Genomic DNA, 16,443 nt, shown 5'->3' on the forward strand with positions numbered 1-16,443 from the left:
AACACTGACCAATAAAATCACAGGTAAATTCAGCCAGGCGGAATTCAGCCATCACCACCACCGTCTTCACCACCACCGTCCTCATCCTCACCTATGTTTAATAAATTAAAGGTGAGCCAGGCCTAAGTGACTGATACATACTCAATCATTCAATCCAAACAACAAAACCATGAGACCAGTATTGCTATTATCTACATTTTAAAGAATTTGACCAAGGTCCCATAGCTAGTGGGTGACAAGGGCCAAGATGCAAGCCCAGGTCTGCTGGACTCTCCTTGCACACTCTTAGTCATGGTGTTCCACTAGTACCCATAATAGCCACTTGCGTCCTTCTTTATGTGTTTTATGAATTTTTTTTACTTGTATTAACCACTTTCATAAGAAAGAGGACAGGTAGTAGAGGGAGAGCCAACTCCTTAAGTTCTAAAGAGACAGGCAAGGCAGAGATGCCCTGGGTGGCTCATCTAGCCTGGGGTCACGTCCCAAAGGAAGGGCTCAGAGGAAATTTCTCACCCCACGGGGATTCAGTGCTCCTGAATCAGCCAGGTCTGCACATCCTTCTTCAGCTTCTTCCCTTCCTACTCATCAGACACATTAGAAAAGCTTATTAGTTTTGATATAACCACACACTATCATATAACTATACTAAGAAGATGGGGGAGAGAAGGAAGGGATGTAAAGAATTAATATTCCTAATCTACCAAAACAGACGATGTCTAAAATTGATGAGTCAGGGACTTCCCTCATGGTGCAGTGGTTAAGAATCCGCCTGCCGATGCAGGAGACACGGGTTCAATTCCTGGTCTGGGAAGATCCCACATGCCGCGGAGCAACTAAGCTCGTGCACCACAACTACTGAGCCTGTGCTCTAGAGCCCGCGAGCCACAACTACTGAGCCCATGAGCCACAACTACTGAAGCCTGCACCCTAGACCCTGTGCTCCACAAAAAGAGACGCCACCCAATGAGAAGCCCACTCACCGCAACTAGAGAAAGCCCACGTGCAGCAATGAAGACCCAATGCAGCCAAAAAAAATAAATAAAAATAGTGAGAAAATACTTTTTAAACTTTTTTTTTTTTTTTTTTTTTTGCTGTACGTGGGCCTCTCACCGCTGTGGCCTCTCCCGCTGTGGAGCACAGGCTCCAGACGCGCAGGCTCAGCAGCCATGGCTCGCGGGCTCAGCCGCTCTGCAGCACATGGGATCCTCCCGGACTGGGGCACGAACCCGCGTCCCCTGCATCGGCAGGCGGACTCTCAACCACTGCGCCACCAGGGAAGCCCTAAACTTTTTTTTAATTAAAAAAATAAAACTGATGAATCAACAGACAGCAGTATATGTATATTATTTAGGAATTTGAAGGAAAATATTAGCAGGAACAGATCCAATAATTTACAATTGTTCTCTGGGGAAGTCATAGTAGAGGCCAAGGGGCAGCTACTTAAGAGATTGCTACATTTTTATAAGCATTTTAGCACCATTTGGTTTTTCAAATCAAGTGCCAATATTTGATTTGTGAAAATGAAACAAAAATAATAAAACCTACCCTCCTAAGTGGTCTCCTTTAGCTTAATGGACTCCAGAAAGGAGTTCAAACAGAGACAGTGCGGTTTGATGTGGTTTGTGGAGCCATGCGATCTGAGCCACTGCAGATGCGGGGTGCCTGGTGTTGGGTGAAGAGCCCTGGATCTTGAAAGAGAAGACTTGCGTTCCAATCCTGGCCTTGGTGCTCCAAGCTCTGTGGCTTTCAGCAAGCTGCATAATCTCTCTGAGCTTCTTTACCGCATAAGGGCAGGCATCCAGACCTGATATAACCAAGAGGATTAAATAACATAGATCCCAACCCAGTGAAGCAAACCTCGTGAGGAGAAAAGGGTGGGGACCTGAATGTCTGGGCCAGGTAGGTGAGAGCCATGGAAAGACAGACTTGGATAAGAGACATAGGTTTCTTGCCCGTGAACAGGCACTGAGCTGAAATTTCCCCTCTCCCCTCCACACTGTTCCCCAGTTCCCTGAGACCATGGCGTATATTTTAGGGTTCCACAGACTCAAAAGAGAGGTGGGTATCCCAGGTGTCAATCTGCAGCCCTCTGTATGAGGCTCACCCAGACCTTGAATCCATCTGATCCTGGCCTGGGCCCTCTTGAACAAAGTCCCTCCTTGACTCTTCTGAATTAAAAAAAAAAAAAAATCTCCAAACTACTTAGCCTTAGGATCAAACCTTAGGCGCCAAAGAGGAACCTCCAGCCCCTTCTCCAGGACAGGATCCAGCTCACCACTGTGTCAAGCTTTGTGAGAGGTCTGATCACAGCTGTCATTTTAGGACAAGCAGGTCCAGAAACCAGCCCAAGCTGATGCCATTTTTTTTCCAGGTTCTGAGCATTTAGAAGAGCTCACAACTCAAGGGCCAGCTGCCGACTGCCTGGTTGCCAAGGGTCCCTTTTTCCCCCTCCTCTGCCTGGACTCAGAGCCTGCACTGGCTTGGGAGTGAGAGAGGTCTGGCAGGTCCATGCTTTCCTGGGACTGCCACAGAACCTCTTCCTACCCCTCCAACTCCCCTGACCAGACCCACACCCATTCAGACAACCCTGCCCGTGCTCATATGTCATGATGTGAAGAGGTAGAAAGATGCCCTGTGCAGCAGCCCTGGGCAGAGAGAACCCAAAACAAGACTCCAGATCAGGCCCAAGGCACTTCCACCAGGTTACGGAGGCAATGAAAGAGTTAGGCTGAAATCTCCCCGAAGGTTGCAAAGAACACAGCCTGCTCTCTGTGTAGACAGCATGTGGGGTGAACACACAGACCTGCAGATTCAATCCCCCCAAAGTAAAGTTTATATCCTTTGGCACTTCATAGCTGGCAAGGGTTAATCATAATGTCAATTAACACAATGATTAAATTAATAAAATACATCTGGATGGGAAAAAAAACCCTCAGAGACCAGCTTTGATTCCATGAGCACAAGGTAAAGGACCCAAGACGGGGAGACAGCAGAAGGAGGGTTAAGGGGACTAATTAGCCAGTGATTAAATGTCATTTTCCTTGAGTCAAGTGATTCTCATTTTATTCAAGTGTGCTGGAAACGATGGTGAAGATTTCTTTTTTTCATTTTGGGGAATTCTTTTTTTTTTTTTTTTTTTTTTTTTTTTTTTTTTTTTTTGCCCAACGAATAACTCAATCATCTGCTTTTAAAAGTAGTGTGCAATTTCTAAATTACAATCTTTAAAAATCAAGCTGACACTGTCAACTCCTGCTGGTTAGGATTTTCTGAATCACCTACAGAAAGACGGCTGCTCCGCCGAGAGCCTGTCTGGGAAACTGGCCTGTATATTCTGTGCCCCAAAGCATCTGTTTCCTCAAAGATGTAGCCGGGAGGCTCAGGGTATGAAGCCAGGCACCTGCTTATTTCCTTAGGAGTAAAGCTGATGGTATATGTGGTCTGGCCCTCCACAGGGATATTTCCTCGGGGGCCAGACCAGGGGGGCTTACAGCTTTTGGTAGTGATGGGAGGGCAGGGCAAATAGTGGGCTCGTGTGGTGGTCAGGCAGTCCAAGGGCTCTTTGGGAAGGCCCAGCTGGGGGATGGGCTTGACTGGCTTGGTCTGCATGCTGGCCCACTGCTTATAGTCCTCTTTGGTCGTGGTGGAGCTTTCAAAGCGGCCACCCTTCTTGACCGAGAGCACCGGTCGGTAGGACTGAGCTGGGGCACCCTTAGGGTACGTGTAGTGGGCCTGCACTGTCGTCAGAAGGTCCATCTTTCCTTCAGGAGCGACATAGGTGGCGGGAGCTTTGGAGAACATCTGGGGCATTGGCCAAGCTTGGTACTTATCTCGAAATTCAGTGGTGTTAGAGAACGGCGTGTCTAGCGCACTAGGCCTGGCTGGAGGTTTCAAGCTCTTGGCTGGCTCCCCCATCAGGCCCCGGTATGACTCGTTGTGAGTGGTAAGGTTTTCAAAGGGGATTTCACAGGGTCTGAACTTCTCCGGCTCATACACATAGCGTTTCTCCATGGGTTGGGCCACGTAGCTCATCTTGTAGTTTGTCAGGTCCTCCAGGGGGATGTTACAGAGCTTGAGTGCGGCCAGAGGCTTACAGCTCATGGTGTTCACCAGGCCCTTCATGGAGTAGTCATCCTGGTGTGTGGTTCGGCTATCAAACTTGGTTGACGCTGGCCGGTAGTTGTGTGGCAGACGAAGCAGTTCTCGTTTTGGTTGTTTCCAGGGTAAATAATCAGCTGAAAATAAAGCAGAAGTGGTAATCACTCGTAAATCCAGTCACTCAACCTGCATGTATTCCAAGAAGCCCCAAAGCCACAAGCCAATCTCCAGTGAGATGTTCCCTAAGAACAGAGTAGATCCCTGCTACCACCTCAACCAAGGGCTTGGTGTTCCAACTTTGTGGTATTTGAGGGCTACTGTGCAGAAGAGACAAATTTATAGGAGTCTCATCATACCCACAATGCTGCATGCAGGGATTTTAGAGGGTCCACAGCCATGGGAGGATCCAGGGAATCGATTCCAACAGAGAAGTCCAACCGCTGGTTTACCCTGATCCAAGAACAGTTCCACTCCTCTAAGGGGAAGGTGGCCTCTGTGAATCAGCAAAGAGTGACTGGCAAGGTGCATGCAGGGCAGTGAGACAGGGGATTCACAACCCACCACTGCTGGGCCACCAGCCAGACCTACCAGGCCTCCCTGGTCATCCGTGGAGTGACAGCCATTAAGTCCCTATAATCCACCCAAATCAAATATGGCACTCCAAGGGAATAAGGGCACTGTGTTGGCTAGCCAACTCTGAATCCACAGGGAATTCTCTTGCCTACAACTTTACAAAGAAAACAAAAGCAGCTTCCCAGGAGTCTTTGAGGTATATAGCCAACACCAGTGGAGTCCACAGCACACTTTCTTTAAACAGCTTTATTGAGGTACAATCTGTGTAACATAAAATGTACCATCCTTCATACACAATTCAATAACTTCTACAGAGTTGTGCAACTATCTATAATCAAAATCTAGTTATACTGAGTCACCTTGCTGTACAGCAGAAATTAACACAACATTGTAAATCAACTATACTTCAATAAAAAAATAAATTTTTTTTTTTTTTTGCGGTACACGGGCCTCTCACTGTTGTGGCCTCTCCCGTTGAGGAGCACAGGCTCCGGACGTGCAGGCTCGGCGGCCATGGCTCACGGGCCCAGCCGCTCCGCGGCATGTGGAATCTTCCCGGACCAGGGCACGAACCCATGTCCCCTGCATCGGCAGGCGGACTCTCAACCACTGCGCCACCAGGGAAGCCCCAAAAAATAAATTTTAAAAATCTATTTGTAAAACATTTCCATCAACCCAAAAAATATCAATCAAGCCCATCTGCAATCTTCATTCTCATCCCTGGGCAACCATTAATCAGTTCTTGGTCTCTATACATGTGCCTTTTTCTGGACATTTCCTATAAATAGAATTGCACAATAGGTAGTGTTTTGCATTGGCTTCATTCACTAAGCATATAATGGAGGTTTATCCCTGTCATAGCATATATCAGTTCACTCCTTTTTATTGTTGAATAGTACTAGAGTATATGGATATACCAAATTTTGTTTATCCATTCATCAGTTGATGGGCATTTGAGTTGTTTTCACCTTTTGGCTATTATGAAAATTTCTGCTATGAACATTGATAGACAAGTATTTGTGTGGCTATATCTTTTCATTTCTCTTACATAGATACCAAGAAGCAGAACTGATAGGTTATATGTTAAATCTATGCTTAACTTTTCAGGATACCGCAAACTCTTCCAAAGTGGGCGTGCCAGTTTACTTTCCTACCAGCAATGTATGAAGGTTCTCATTTCTCCACATGTTATTTTCAACACATGTTATTATGGTTTGTTTTTTAATTATAGACATTCTGTAGTGGGTGTTTAGTGGTATCTCATCGTATTTTAATTTACATTTCCCTGATGACTAAAATTGTTGAGTATCTCTATATGTGCTTATTAGCCATTCATGTGTCTTTTCTGGTAAAATATCTACTCAAATCTTTTGCCAATTTTTTAAAACAGTTGTTTGTCTTAGTTTTGAGTTATAACAGTTATTTGCATATTCTAGATACAAGTCCAATAGCAGATATGTGATTTGTAAATATTTTTTCCCGGTCTATCACTTATCATTTCATTTTCTTGCTGGTATCTCTTGAAGCACACAGAGGTTTTGAATTTTCATAAAGTTCAGTATTTTCCCTATGTCTTAGCCTAAAAGATTTAAAATTTTACCTTTTACATTTAGGTTTCTAACACTTTTTGAGTTAATTTTTTAGTATGGCGTGAAGTAAGGTCTAAGCTCACTTTTCTGCATGTGGTTATCTAATATGTCAGCACCATTTGTCAAAAAGACAAATTTTCAGCTCTTTTGGTTTGATTTTCACATATAAAACTTAGGATCACTTTGCCAATTTCTGCAACAACAAGAACAACAACAAGCCTGCTGGAATTTTGATAGGAATAGCATTAAATCTATAAATAAATTTGGGTGGAACTGTATCTTAACTGTATTGAATCTTCCAGTCTACGAACATGGACTCTCGCTACCTGTTTCCATATTATTTCTCTCAGCACTATTTCGTACTTTTCAGTGTACAAGTCTTACATTTTTTTTAAATTTATTACAAATATTTTATTCATTTGAGGCTATTATGAAAACTGTCTTCTTAATTTTGTTTTCAGATTTTCAATGCTAATATATATTTTTTCAATGTCAATTTTTATATATTGCTCTTCAACACTGACACACTGATGAATTCATTCTAGTAGTTTTTTTGTGGATTCTTTAGGATTATCTTATCTGAGAATAAAGACAGATTTACTTCTTCCTTTCTAATCTAGATGCATTTATTTATTTGTTTTTCTTGCATTACTGCACTGGCTAGAACCTCCACTACAATGTTGAATAAAAGAGGTGAGAACTGCTATCCTAGCCATGTTCCCAATCTTAGGGGGAAAGTATTCAGTCTTTCCATATTAAGTATGATGTTAGCTATAGGGGTTTTTGTGGAAGCACTTTACCAGACTGAGGAAGTTTCCTTCTATTCCTAGTTTCTTGAGAGCTTTTATGGGTATCAGATCTTGTCAAATGCTTTATCTGTGGCTTTCAATCATGTAGGTTTGTCTTTTACCTTATTAATATAGTATATTACATTAATTGATTTACTGATGTTAAACTAATCTTGCACTCCTGGAATAAACCCCACAGTTTTATAATTATTGGTTCTGTAATTGTCTTTTAATTTAGAGAAAAGTATATATTTACCTACATAAGCAGTTTTATCAGTGCTCTTTATTCTTTGCATGGATTTGTGTTAACATTCAGTACTATTTTCTTTTAGCCTGAAGGACTTCCTTTATTATTTCTTGTAAGGCAAGTCAGTGAGCTACAAATTCACCCAGTCTTTGTTTATATGGGAATATATTTTCTCATCATTTTTTTTAACATCTTTATTGGATTATAATTGCTTTACAATGGTGTGTTAGTTTCTGCTGTATAACGAAGTGAATCAGCTATGTGTATACATATATCCCCATATCCCCTCCCTCTTGCGTCTCCCTCCCACCCTCCCTATCCCACCCCTCTAGGTGGTCACAAAGCACTGAGGTGATCTCCCTGTGCTATGCAGCTGCTAGCATAACTAGCACTAGCTAGTTATTTTACATTTGGTGGTGTCTATATGTCCATGCCACTTTCTCACCTCGTTTCCAGTCATTTTTGAAGCATAATCTTTAATAGTTATAGAATTCTTGGTTGACAGGATTTTTTTTCCTTTCAGTACTTTGAGTATGTCACACCACTGTTTCTGATGAGAAGTTAGTTAGTTAGTGTTGTCATTTCCCTGTATGTGATGAGTTGTTTCTCTTTTGCTTTTTTTCCAAATCTTTGGCTTTCAACAGTTTGTTATGTGAATAGGGGTGGATCTCTTTGCATTTATTCTCTTTGGATTGTGCTTCTTGGATGTGCAGATTAATATTTTTCATCAAATTTAACAGTTTTGACAATTAAATATTTTTCTGCCCCTTCTTCTTCTGGGCCTCCCATTATCTGTCTGTTGGTACACTTAGTGGTATCTCACAAGTCTCTGAATTCATTTTTCTCAATTTTTTCTCATTCTTCAGATTGGATAATCTCTACTGAGATCTCCATTTTCATGGGTTCTTTCTTCTGTCAGCTCAAATCTGCTATTAAGCACCTCTAATGAATTTTTTTATTTTGATTATTGTCCTTCCCATTGCAGAGTTTTCATTCAATTATTTTTAGGACTTCCCTTTATAGTATTCTCTATTTGATTGGAAATTGTTATATTTCCCGTTATTTCTTTAAGCATGGTTTCCTGTTGTTCTTTGAACATATTTATAATAGCTACTTTGAAATATTTGTCTGCTAGGTCTAACATCTGGGCCTCTTCAGAGATAGTTTCTATTAACTGCTTTTTTCCTGGATCACACTTCCCTGTTTCTTTTTATGCCTCATCGTTTTTTGTTAAAAACTCAACAATTTGGACAATATGCCGCAGCAACCCTGGATTCTGATCTTCCACTGGGAATAGTTTTTGCTGTTTGTTTAGTGACCTGCCTGCAGTAATTCTATAGAGTCTTATCTCCCCTGCAATGTGCGGCCACTGATGTTTTTGCTGAGTTTTTTCTTTTTAATTGATTTTATTTTTAAGCCTAGGTTCCTAAGAGCCACCCTCTATCAGCATAGTTTAGCAATCAGCCTATGATTAACCAGAAGTTATACTTAATCACCTTAAGCCACTAAGGCTTTCACCATTTGCTAATGGATCTGTGTGTGGGTTGGAGAATACAGTCAAAGATCAGGCAGTTAACAAGTCTTCCCCGGCTTTTATTTTCTGCTGGGCTGTCCCTTGTCTCCTCTGCACATGCACTAGGCATCATATTCAGCCAGGAAAGATGAGTAAATAACTAGACCCTTTCTCTGATCTCTTGAGTCTGCACACTGCCTTGCCCATATGCACGGTCTTCCAGACCACCAGGAATATGTATGAGCTTATCAAGGCCTACTCTGTGTCTGTCTCATTCTCTGGATCTCTTTGGTAAATTTCTGACTGTTCTACTGGAATGTTGCTTGCTTCAAGTAGTACTGCAACCTCAGACTAACTGCAGAAGTTGTCTTCCCTGGTTATTTTGCCATTAATATCACTATTTTTTTTATTGGAATGCCTGGGTATGTACTTTACTCCAATCAGCCCCCACTGGCAGCAGAGCTGCTGGTTTTCACAGCCCAGCCTGCCCAGGCAGAACCTACCACACAGATGGAACTTGGGGGAGGGTGATGGAAGCAGCCCCAGGATTAAACACCACACACCCTCACTGTTCATGACAAGGTTTAGTAGTTTTTCTTGAATAAATGGTTCTCAATTTGTTGTATGCCTTTGGTGGATTTCCAGAGTCCTAAAATGGTTGGTTTTTACTATTTTGTTACTTTTTTGGGAAGAGAATTTGTCAGGCTCCTCACTCTACCACTCTGTAAGGCCTGACATACCCACCCCCCAGGCACACTCTTAAGCTTACTTTAGGCTAATAATACTACCAACTATTTATTTTAAATTGGCTTCATTTTAATTGAAAATCTAATCTTCGTCCAAGAGCCATTAATGGCTCTATCAGCATCTTGAAAGCATTAGGGGGGCCTTAGAGGGAACCATCTCGCTGAATATAAACCACATGTTTCCCCCTCAGACTTTAAGCCTCACTGAAATGGGGGCATCTACCTGTAGATGCCTACACACTGCCTCAAGGTGCAAGGGGGTGGGTAGGACAGGGTTTTCTGGCCCTCTTCTGTGATTGACGAAGTGTTAAGAAAACAGGTTCCTAAACCGAAAGTTGCCTCATGTGATTTCTGATACCCAACAATACAGTTGAAACCACATTATTATCTAACCTCCTAACTTCCTCCACCCATCATACATTACAAAAAACCTCCACAGGGCCCTGAAAACCTCAGAATTCCACATGACAAACTATTCACATGCCTGAAAAGCAACCAGTAAAAGCCCTTCAGGGCCATAGTGTCATGTGCATAACTGGCGAGAACCTCTTTAAAAGAGATTCCATTCAATAATGTGTCTTTTAAAAAAAACTTAGCTAAACCTAAAGCTGAGTATCAACTAATTACACTCTCAATCTTTCCAACTGCACAGCGTTTTGAAAATGTCAAAATTACAACCAAATGCTACTGGAGCATATATTACTGGTGGTTTCCTGGAGCCCAGTAAAGGTGCTGGCCATAAGAGTAGTAAGAGAAAACTTTGAATATTTTTCCTATGGAACCATAGTAAGCAGAGCATATAGACATAATATAGATGCACCCATTGAAATACATATATTTAATGACCTTGGTCTTTGATTTCTTTTTTCCCCTCCATTGTAAGGAGAATCAATGTATGGCCACAAACCTATGAAGGTTGCTACGAAAAAGACTTATGAAAGCAAATTTCCACAAAAGAAACAAATCATCAAATGAGTGATAAACCAAGAGATAAGGCAAGGATGTGGACACTCAAAGACTCATGAGGTTGTGCAGGACCAACCAAAGGGCAGAGTAAATGTCATGGGTCTTCTCTAATCTTCACTCCTGCTCTTGGCCTGCACTCACAGAGTAACAGACCTGATGGGGATTTGTGCAAATCTAATGCCAAACGGTGTCAGCTGGCGCCCTTGTAAACAGTGATCCAGAACCATTCGTTCATTTATTCCCTCACTAAACACGTCTTTGTTGCTGCATCTCCTGTGCTAAAAACTGTAAGTACATGTTTGGCATTCAAGACCAAGTTTTGGAAGCCACTATATCATAGAGGAGTAATGGAAAAACTAAACCACTGAGATTATATGATATGGCAAGTATTATTCAAAAAATTAGTAAGACACATAGGTCGCAAACTGACACCTATAGGTGAATTCTAATGACAAATATGTTTTCTTTGACTACAAACTGATTTGTTTCTTTTTAAACCTGAATTTCAGAGGAGAACTATGAAATCCACCCTCAAGTACATATGTAGTCAGAATAAAACCAAAGGGTCGGGACTTCCCTGGTGGTACCGTGGTTAAGAATCTGCCTGCCAATGCAGGGGACACGGGTTCAATCCCTGGTCAGGGAAGATCCCACATGCCACAGAGCAACTAAGACTGTGTGCCACAGCTACTGAGCCTGTGCTCTAGAGCCAGCAAGCCACAACTATTGGAGCCCGTGCACCACAACTACTGAAGCCCACACGCCTAGAGCCCGTACTCCATAAGAGAAGCCACCGCAATGAGAAGCCCACACACTGCAACAAAGAGTAGCCCGCACTCGCCGCAACTAGAGAAAGCCCATGTGCAGCAACAATGACCCAACACAGCCAAAAATTTAAAAAAAAAAAAAAAAAAAAAAAAAGAATCTGCCTGCCAATGAAGGGGACATGAGTTCAAAGAGAAAACCCATGTGCAGCAACAATGACCCAACACAGCCAAAAATTTAAAAAAAAAAAAAAAAAAAAAAAGAATCTGCCTGCCAATGAAGGGGACATGAGTTCAATCCCTGGGCCAGGAAGATCCCACATGCTGCAGAGCAACTAAGCCCATGCACCACAACTACTGAGCCCACATGCTGCAACTACTGAAGTCCGCGCGCCTAGAGCCTGTGCTGCGCCACAAGAGAAACCACCACAATAAGAGTCCTGTGCACCCCAGAGAAGAGTAGCCCCCGCTCGCCCCAACTAGAGAAAGCCCGCACACGGCAATGAAGACCCAACGCAGACAAAAATAAATTAAAAAAAAAAAAAAAAAAACCAAAGTGTCTAAGCATGCCTGGTTCAGAAGAGTCCTGTTGCTACTTCACTGGTATACATTCATTAAATATGTGTAAGTAGATAGCAATTAACAGGTGTCAGAAATTTAAGAAAAATAAAAGAGAAGAAAATAGGGTTTTCTCAATCTTAACTTTCTCAGTAGGGAAAAGTCAGCCATGATTCAGTTTTAGCAGCGGAATACTATTCTCTGGTTTGCAGAGGGCAATTTGAGGTGTAACTGTTTGGAGAAGGGGAGGAATATGGGAGAGCTGGAGGTAGGAGAGATTAAAACTTAAGTATTAGATTGGTTTTTTTTTTTCTGTGTGTTGATTTTGAGGGGTGAGTATTTTGTGGGAGGAAGTTGGGGGACTTTCCTTAAAATAACACCACTAGGCTACTCCATCCTTGCCGACCCCTAAGGAAAGCAAGGAGCATTTCTCACCCCTAGACCTCTCCTTGCATGTAGGGCAAGGAGGGGAAGGAAAACTGAGCTGAGCAGGCATTGTTCTGAAGAATCTCTAACTATTCCAAGATGTGTAAATCCAGGCAGTCCATAGGGAGGATGTGGAAAGTAGAGGATGTAGTTGGATGAGCCCTACCAAGTCCCTGCCCCTCCCCCAGTGAAGGTAAGTGCTCACTCCGGCTTTGTTTCTTCCTGCTGCAGTGTCCATTTTGGGCCCTCCTGTAAACACTGGATGAAAAGGGAGACAAACGAGCCCTGCAGACGCCTGAGTGCCATCGCACCACATGCCTGGCTGTGCTGACCCCTTAGTAAAACATCTGCTATGGTGCCTGCTTTGTTGAGGGTAACAGGCAAAGAAAAAGATCCCTGCCCTCCAGGAGCTGGCAGTCTAGCCAAGGAGACAATGTTAAACAAAATTACAAAATGAATTACAAAACAAGGGAGTACAAGACACTCTTAGAGCACCTAACAGGGTGTGTTTGGTCTGGCATGGGGGAAGGTCTGCGACTCCCTCTGAAGGTGTCATCCTCCCACCACTCGCTGAAGGATGATGCTGGACAGGAGACAGGGGGACAGCTCTCTGAAGAGGGAAGAGCAGTGCAAAATGCCCTGAGACAGAAAAGAAATAGAGCAAAGGAACTGAAAGAAGTTCCTGTGGCCGGAGCAGAGGGGCTCAGGGAGAAGGAACCAAATCTGCAAGGAAGCAGAGGAGTTGGTAAAGGTGTGGGATTTTATCCTAAGAACCATAATAATTACTTAAAGAGTTTTAGGCAGAGGTCATGTGAGATTGCCATCTGCAAAAGCCCTCTCTGCTTCCATTCTGTGGATAATGGAGATGAGCTGACAAGGTCGGAGCGATGCTCAGGCACATGTCCAGGTGTAGACATGGAATAGACAGGGTTCGGTTGCTGCTAGGAGGAAGCAACCATAGGACAGAAGAGAGAGGGAGTAAGAGACGGGCTGCAGTGATATAATGTGGAATAGGCTGTATGATGACAGGCACAGGCAGGGCTGATGCTGAGAAGGAAGGTTGAGGCATCAGTGGGCTGGAGATCCCAGTGAGGCCAAGGACTGCCAAGGCGGGCATAGCAAGCCAGAAGGACCCTATGGTGGAGGGCACGAAGGTGGAGCCATGTAGGGGTATGACAATATCCAGAATGTGGCTTGGCAGAAGGTGGCTACAGAAGAGTGGAAGAGGACGACACTGTAGGTAAGAAAGTAAAAGGACACACACACACACAAAAAAAGAAAGGGGCTTCCCTGGTGGCGCAGTGGTTGAGAATCCGCCTGCCGATGCAGGGGACACGGGTTCGTGCCCCGGTCCGGGAAGATCCCACATGCCGCGGAGCGGCTGGGCCCGTGAGCCATGGCCGCTGAGCCTGCGCGTCCGGAGCCTGCGCTCCGCAACGAGAGAGGCCACAGCAGTGAGAGGCCCACGTACCACACACACACACACACACACACACACACACACACACACAAAAAAAGAAAAGAAAGAAAGAAAGAAAAAGCAGAGAAGTTCAGCCACATGCAGAATCTTCAAGAATAACAGAGCTCCTGGAAGGGCTTCAGGAAGATTCCTACAACCCCTCAAGCCTCCCTACCTCCCCTTGGCTAAGTGTTTGGCATGGCTAAGTAAAAGCCATTATCATCACGATCATGTAGACACCCACAGACATGTGACAGGAACAGTTTAGCACATACTTTTAAGGCAGCCACGTGCGTCGTAAGCAGCAAAGTTAATGGTCACAAAGCGGGCCTCCATCCCCATGGTCTCAGCCCTGTGGTTCGTGCTCCACGGAGTGAGCGACACGCTGCCTGCGCTACCACGCCCGCCACTCCACACCCTCTCTCTCCTACTAGACTATAAAGTCAAGGGCAGGTCATTATGCTTCCTTCACAGCTCCCCATACCATGCCTGGAATGCAGGAGGTGCTCAATGAAGAATGCAATCGTCCCATTAAAATGAAGTTCAAAACTGGCAAAACTAATTTATGAAGTTAAAATTCAGCATAATGGTTCTATCCTGGGAGGAAATGGTAACTGGAAGGGAGTATCAATGCTATATGTCTTGAGCTGCATCCTGTTTCCACGTGTATTTACTCAAAATTCACTGGTCTGTATCATTATGTATTTGTACATTTTTTCTGTATGTTACGTTTTCATAATTTTTTTAATGAACCAATCAATCAGTCAGTGGTGGAACCCAACTAAGCTTAAACTTGAAATGCTTCCCTCATATAGGATGGGAACGGCAAGCTGAGGCAGGGGTTGGCAGATATTTTCTGTAAGCGGCCAGATATTACATGTGTTAGACCTCGCATGCCATATGGTCTCTGTCTCAGCTCCTCAGCTTTGCTGCTGTAGCACAAACGTAGCCACAGATAACAGAGAAACCAAATGCGTGTGGCCATGTTCCAGCAAAACAGAGTCATGATACTGAACTTTGAATTTCACTTACTATTCACATGTTCTAAAGTAATAGTCTTTTTCTCATTTTTCTTTAAGCATTCAAAAATTTTAAAAGCATTTTTAGCTCTCTAGCTGTACAGAAACGGGCTGCAGGCCAGATTTGGCCACAAAAAGTACTCTGCCCTGCACTATTTACAATAGCCAGGACATGGAAGCAACCTAAGTGTCCATCGACAGATGAATGGATAAAGAAGATGTGGCACATATATACAATGGAATATTACCCAGCCATAAAAAGAAACGAAACTGAGTTATTTGTAGTAAGGTAGATGGAACTAGAGTCTGTCATACAGAGTGAAGTCAATAGGAAGAAACGAAACTGAGTTATTTGTAGTAAGGTAGATGGAACTAGAGTCTGTCATACAGAGTGAAGTCAGAAAGAGAAAAACAAACACCATATGCTAACATACGTATATGGAATCTAAAAAAACAAAAGACGGTTCTGAAGAACGTAGGGGCAGGACAGGAATAAAGATGCAGATGTAGAGAATGGACTTGAGGACACGGGGAGGGGGAAGGGTAAGCTGGGATGAAGTGAGAGAGTGGCATGGACATATATACACTACCAAATGTAAAATAGACAGCTAGTGGGAAGCAGCCGCATAGCACAGGGAGATCAGCTCGGTGCTTTGTGACCACCTAGAGGGGTGGGATAGGGAAGGTGGGAGGGAGATGCAAGAGCGAGGGGATATGGGGCTATATGTATACACATAGCTGATCCACTTTATTATACAGCAGAAACTAACACAACATTGTAAAGCAATTATACTCCAATAAAGATGTTTTTTAAAAAAAAAGTACTCTGCCCAACCTCTGCGCTGAGGGGGTGTGTGTATAAAACCCATTTCCCGGCCAGCACTCAGGCTCAGCGCATCCTTCCCCCAGCCTGCGCCTCAAGCACTCTCCCACCTTTATAAGTAGGCAGACACTCCATCTTGTCCCCGCATGGATATTTACTGTCCCGAGGTCTGATGGGGTCCACTCGACTGACAGGGTACGGGTTGTAATCTTGTTTATACATCGTGAGCAGATCCATATTCTCTTCACTTGGGACAAACGGGTCGGGCTGGTGGATCTTCACCGGTAACACCTTGTGAGGCCCAAAATCTCTCCTGTAAGGAAAATAAGCACATACCTTGGGGGCCCTTGCCTTGCAGTAAGGCTCATGGTTTCCATTCAACCCAGTTCTACAAATGCTCGCTGAGAAGTCATCCTCTCCTCTATCCCTTAACCTCTCTTCCTCCTGTTTCCCACTTTCGAGAGAGATACCGCCATTCACTCCTCTCTCAAGTCAGACGCCTTCACGGTCCGGTCACTCCCCAAGTGTGCCCTCCTCACCAGCTCCTCGGTGTGTCTCTCGCCCTCAGTTCAGACCCTGACCATTTCTCATGTGGGTCATGTGATAACCCATCCCCCGGGCTTCCTGCATCATTCTCGCCACTCCGACTTCCATCCTCATAGTGAGGTCAAAATCAACTCTCTAAAACCAAAATCGCACCTTTCACTCCTCAGCTTAAAAATCTTCCAGATAGGGCTTCCCTGGTGGCGCAGTGGTTGAGAATCCGCCTGCCGATGCAGGGGACGCGGGTTCGTGCCCCGGTCCGGGGGGATCCCACGTGCCGCGGGGCGGCTGGGCCCGTGAGCCATGGCCGCTGAGCCTGCGCGTCCGGAGCCTG

General features: G+C 44.1%; 1 protein-coding gene across 1 annotated transcript in view; it reads right to left on the reverse strand.

The window, feature by feature from the left end:
* Window positions 1–3,137: 3,137 nt before the first annotated feature.
* Window positions 3,138–16,443, reverse strand: part of SAXO1 (stabilizer of axonemal microtubules 1) — a 94,713-nt gene continuing 81,407 nt past the window's right edge. Inside the window, exons 3-4 of the mRNA XM_024126907.1 lie at window positions 15,677–15,879; window positions 3,138–4,232 (exon numbers count right to left, since the gene is read on the reverse strand). Coding sequence (XP_023982675.1) covers window positions 3,229–4,232; window positions 15,677–15,879 — 1,207 coding nt within the window. The 3' untranslated portion in view covers window positions 3,138–3,228. The remainder of the gene's footprint in view (window positions 4,233–15,676; window positions 15,880–16,443) is intronic.

The sequence above is a fragment of the Physeter macrocephalus genome, chromosome 9 (genome assembly GCF_002837175.3).
Source record: "Physeter macrocephalus isolate SW-GA chromosome 9, ASM283717v5, whole genome shotgun sequence".
NCBI classification, from domain to species: Eukaryota; Metazoa; Chordata; class Mammalia; order Artiodactyla; family Physeteridae; genus Physeter; species Physeter macrocephalus.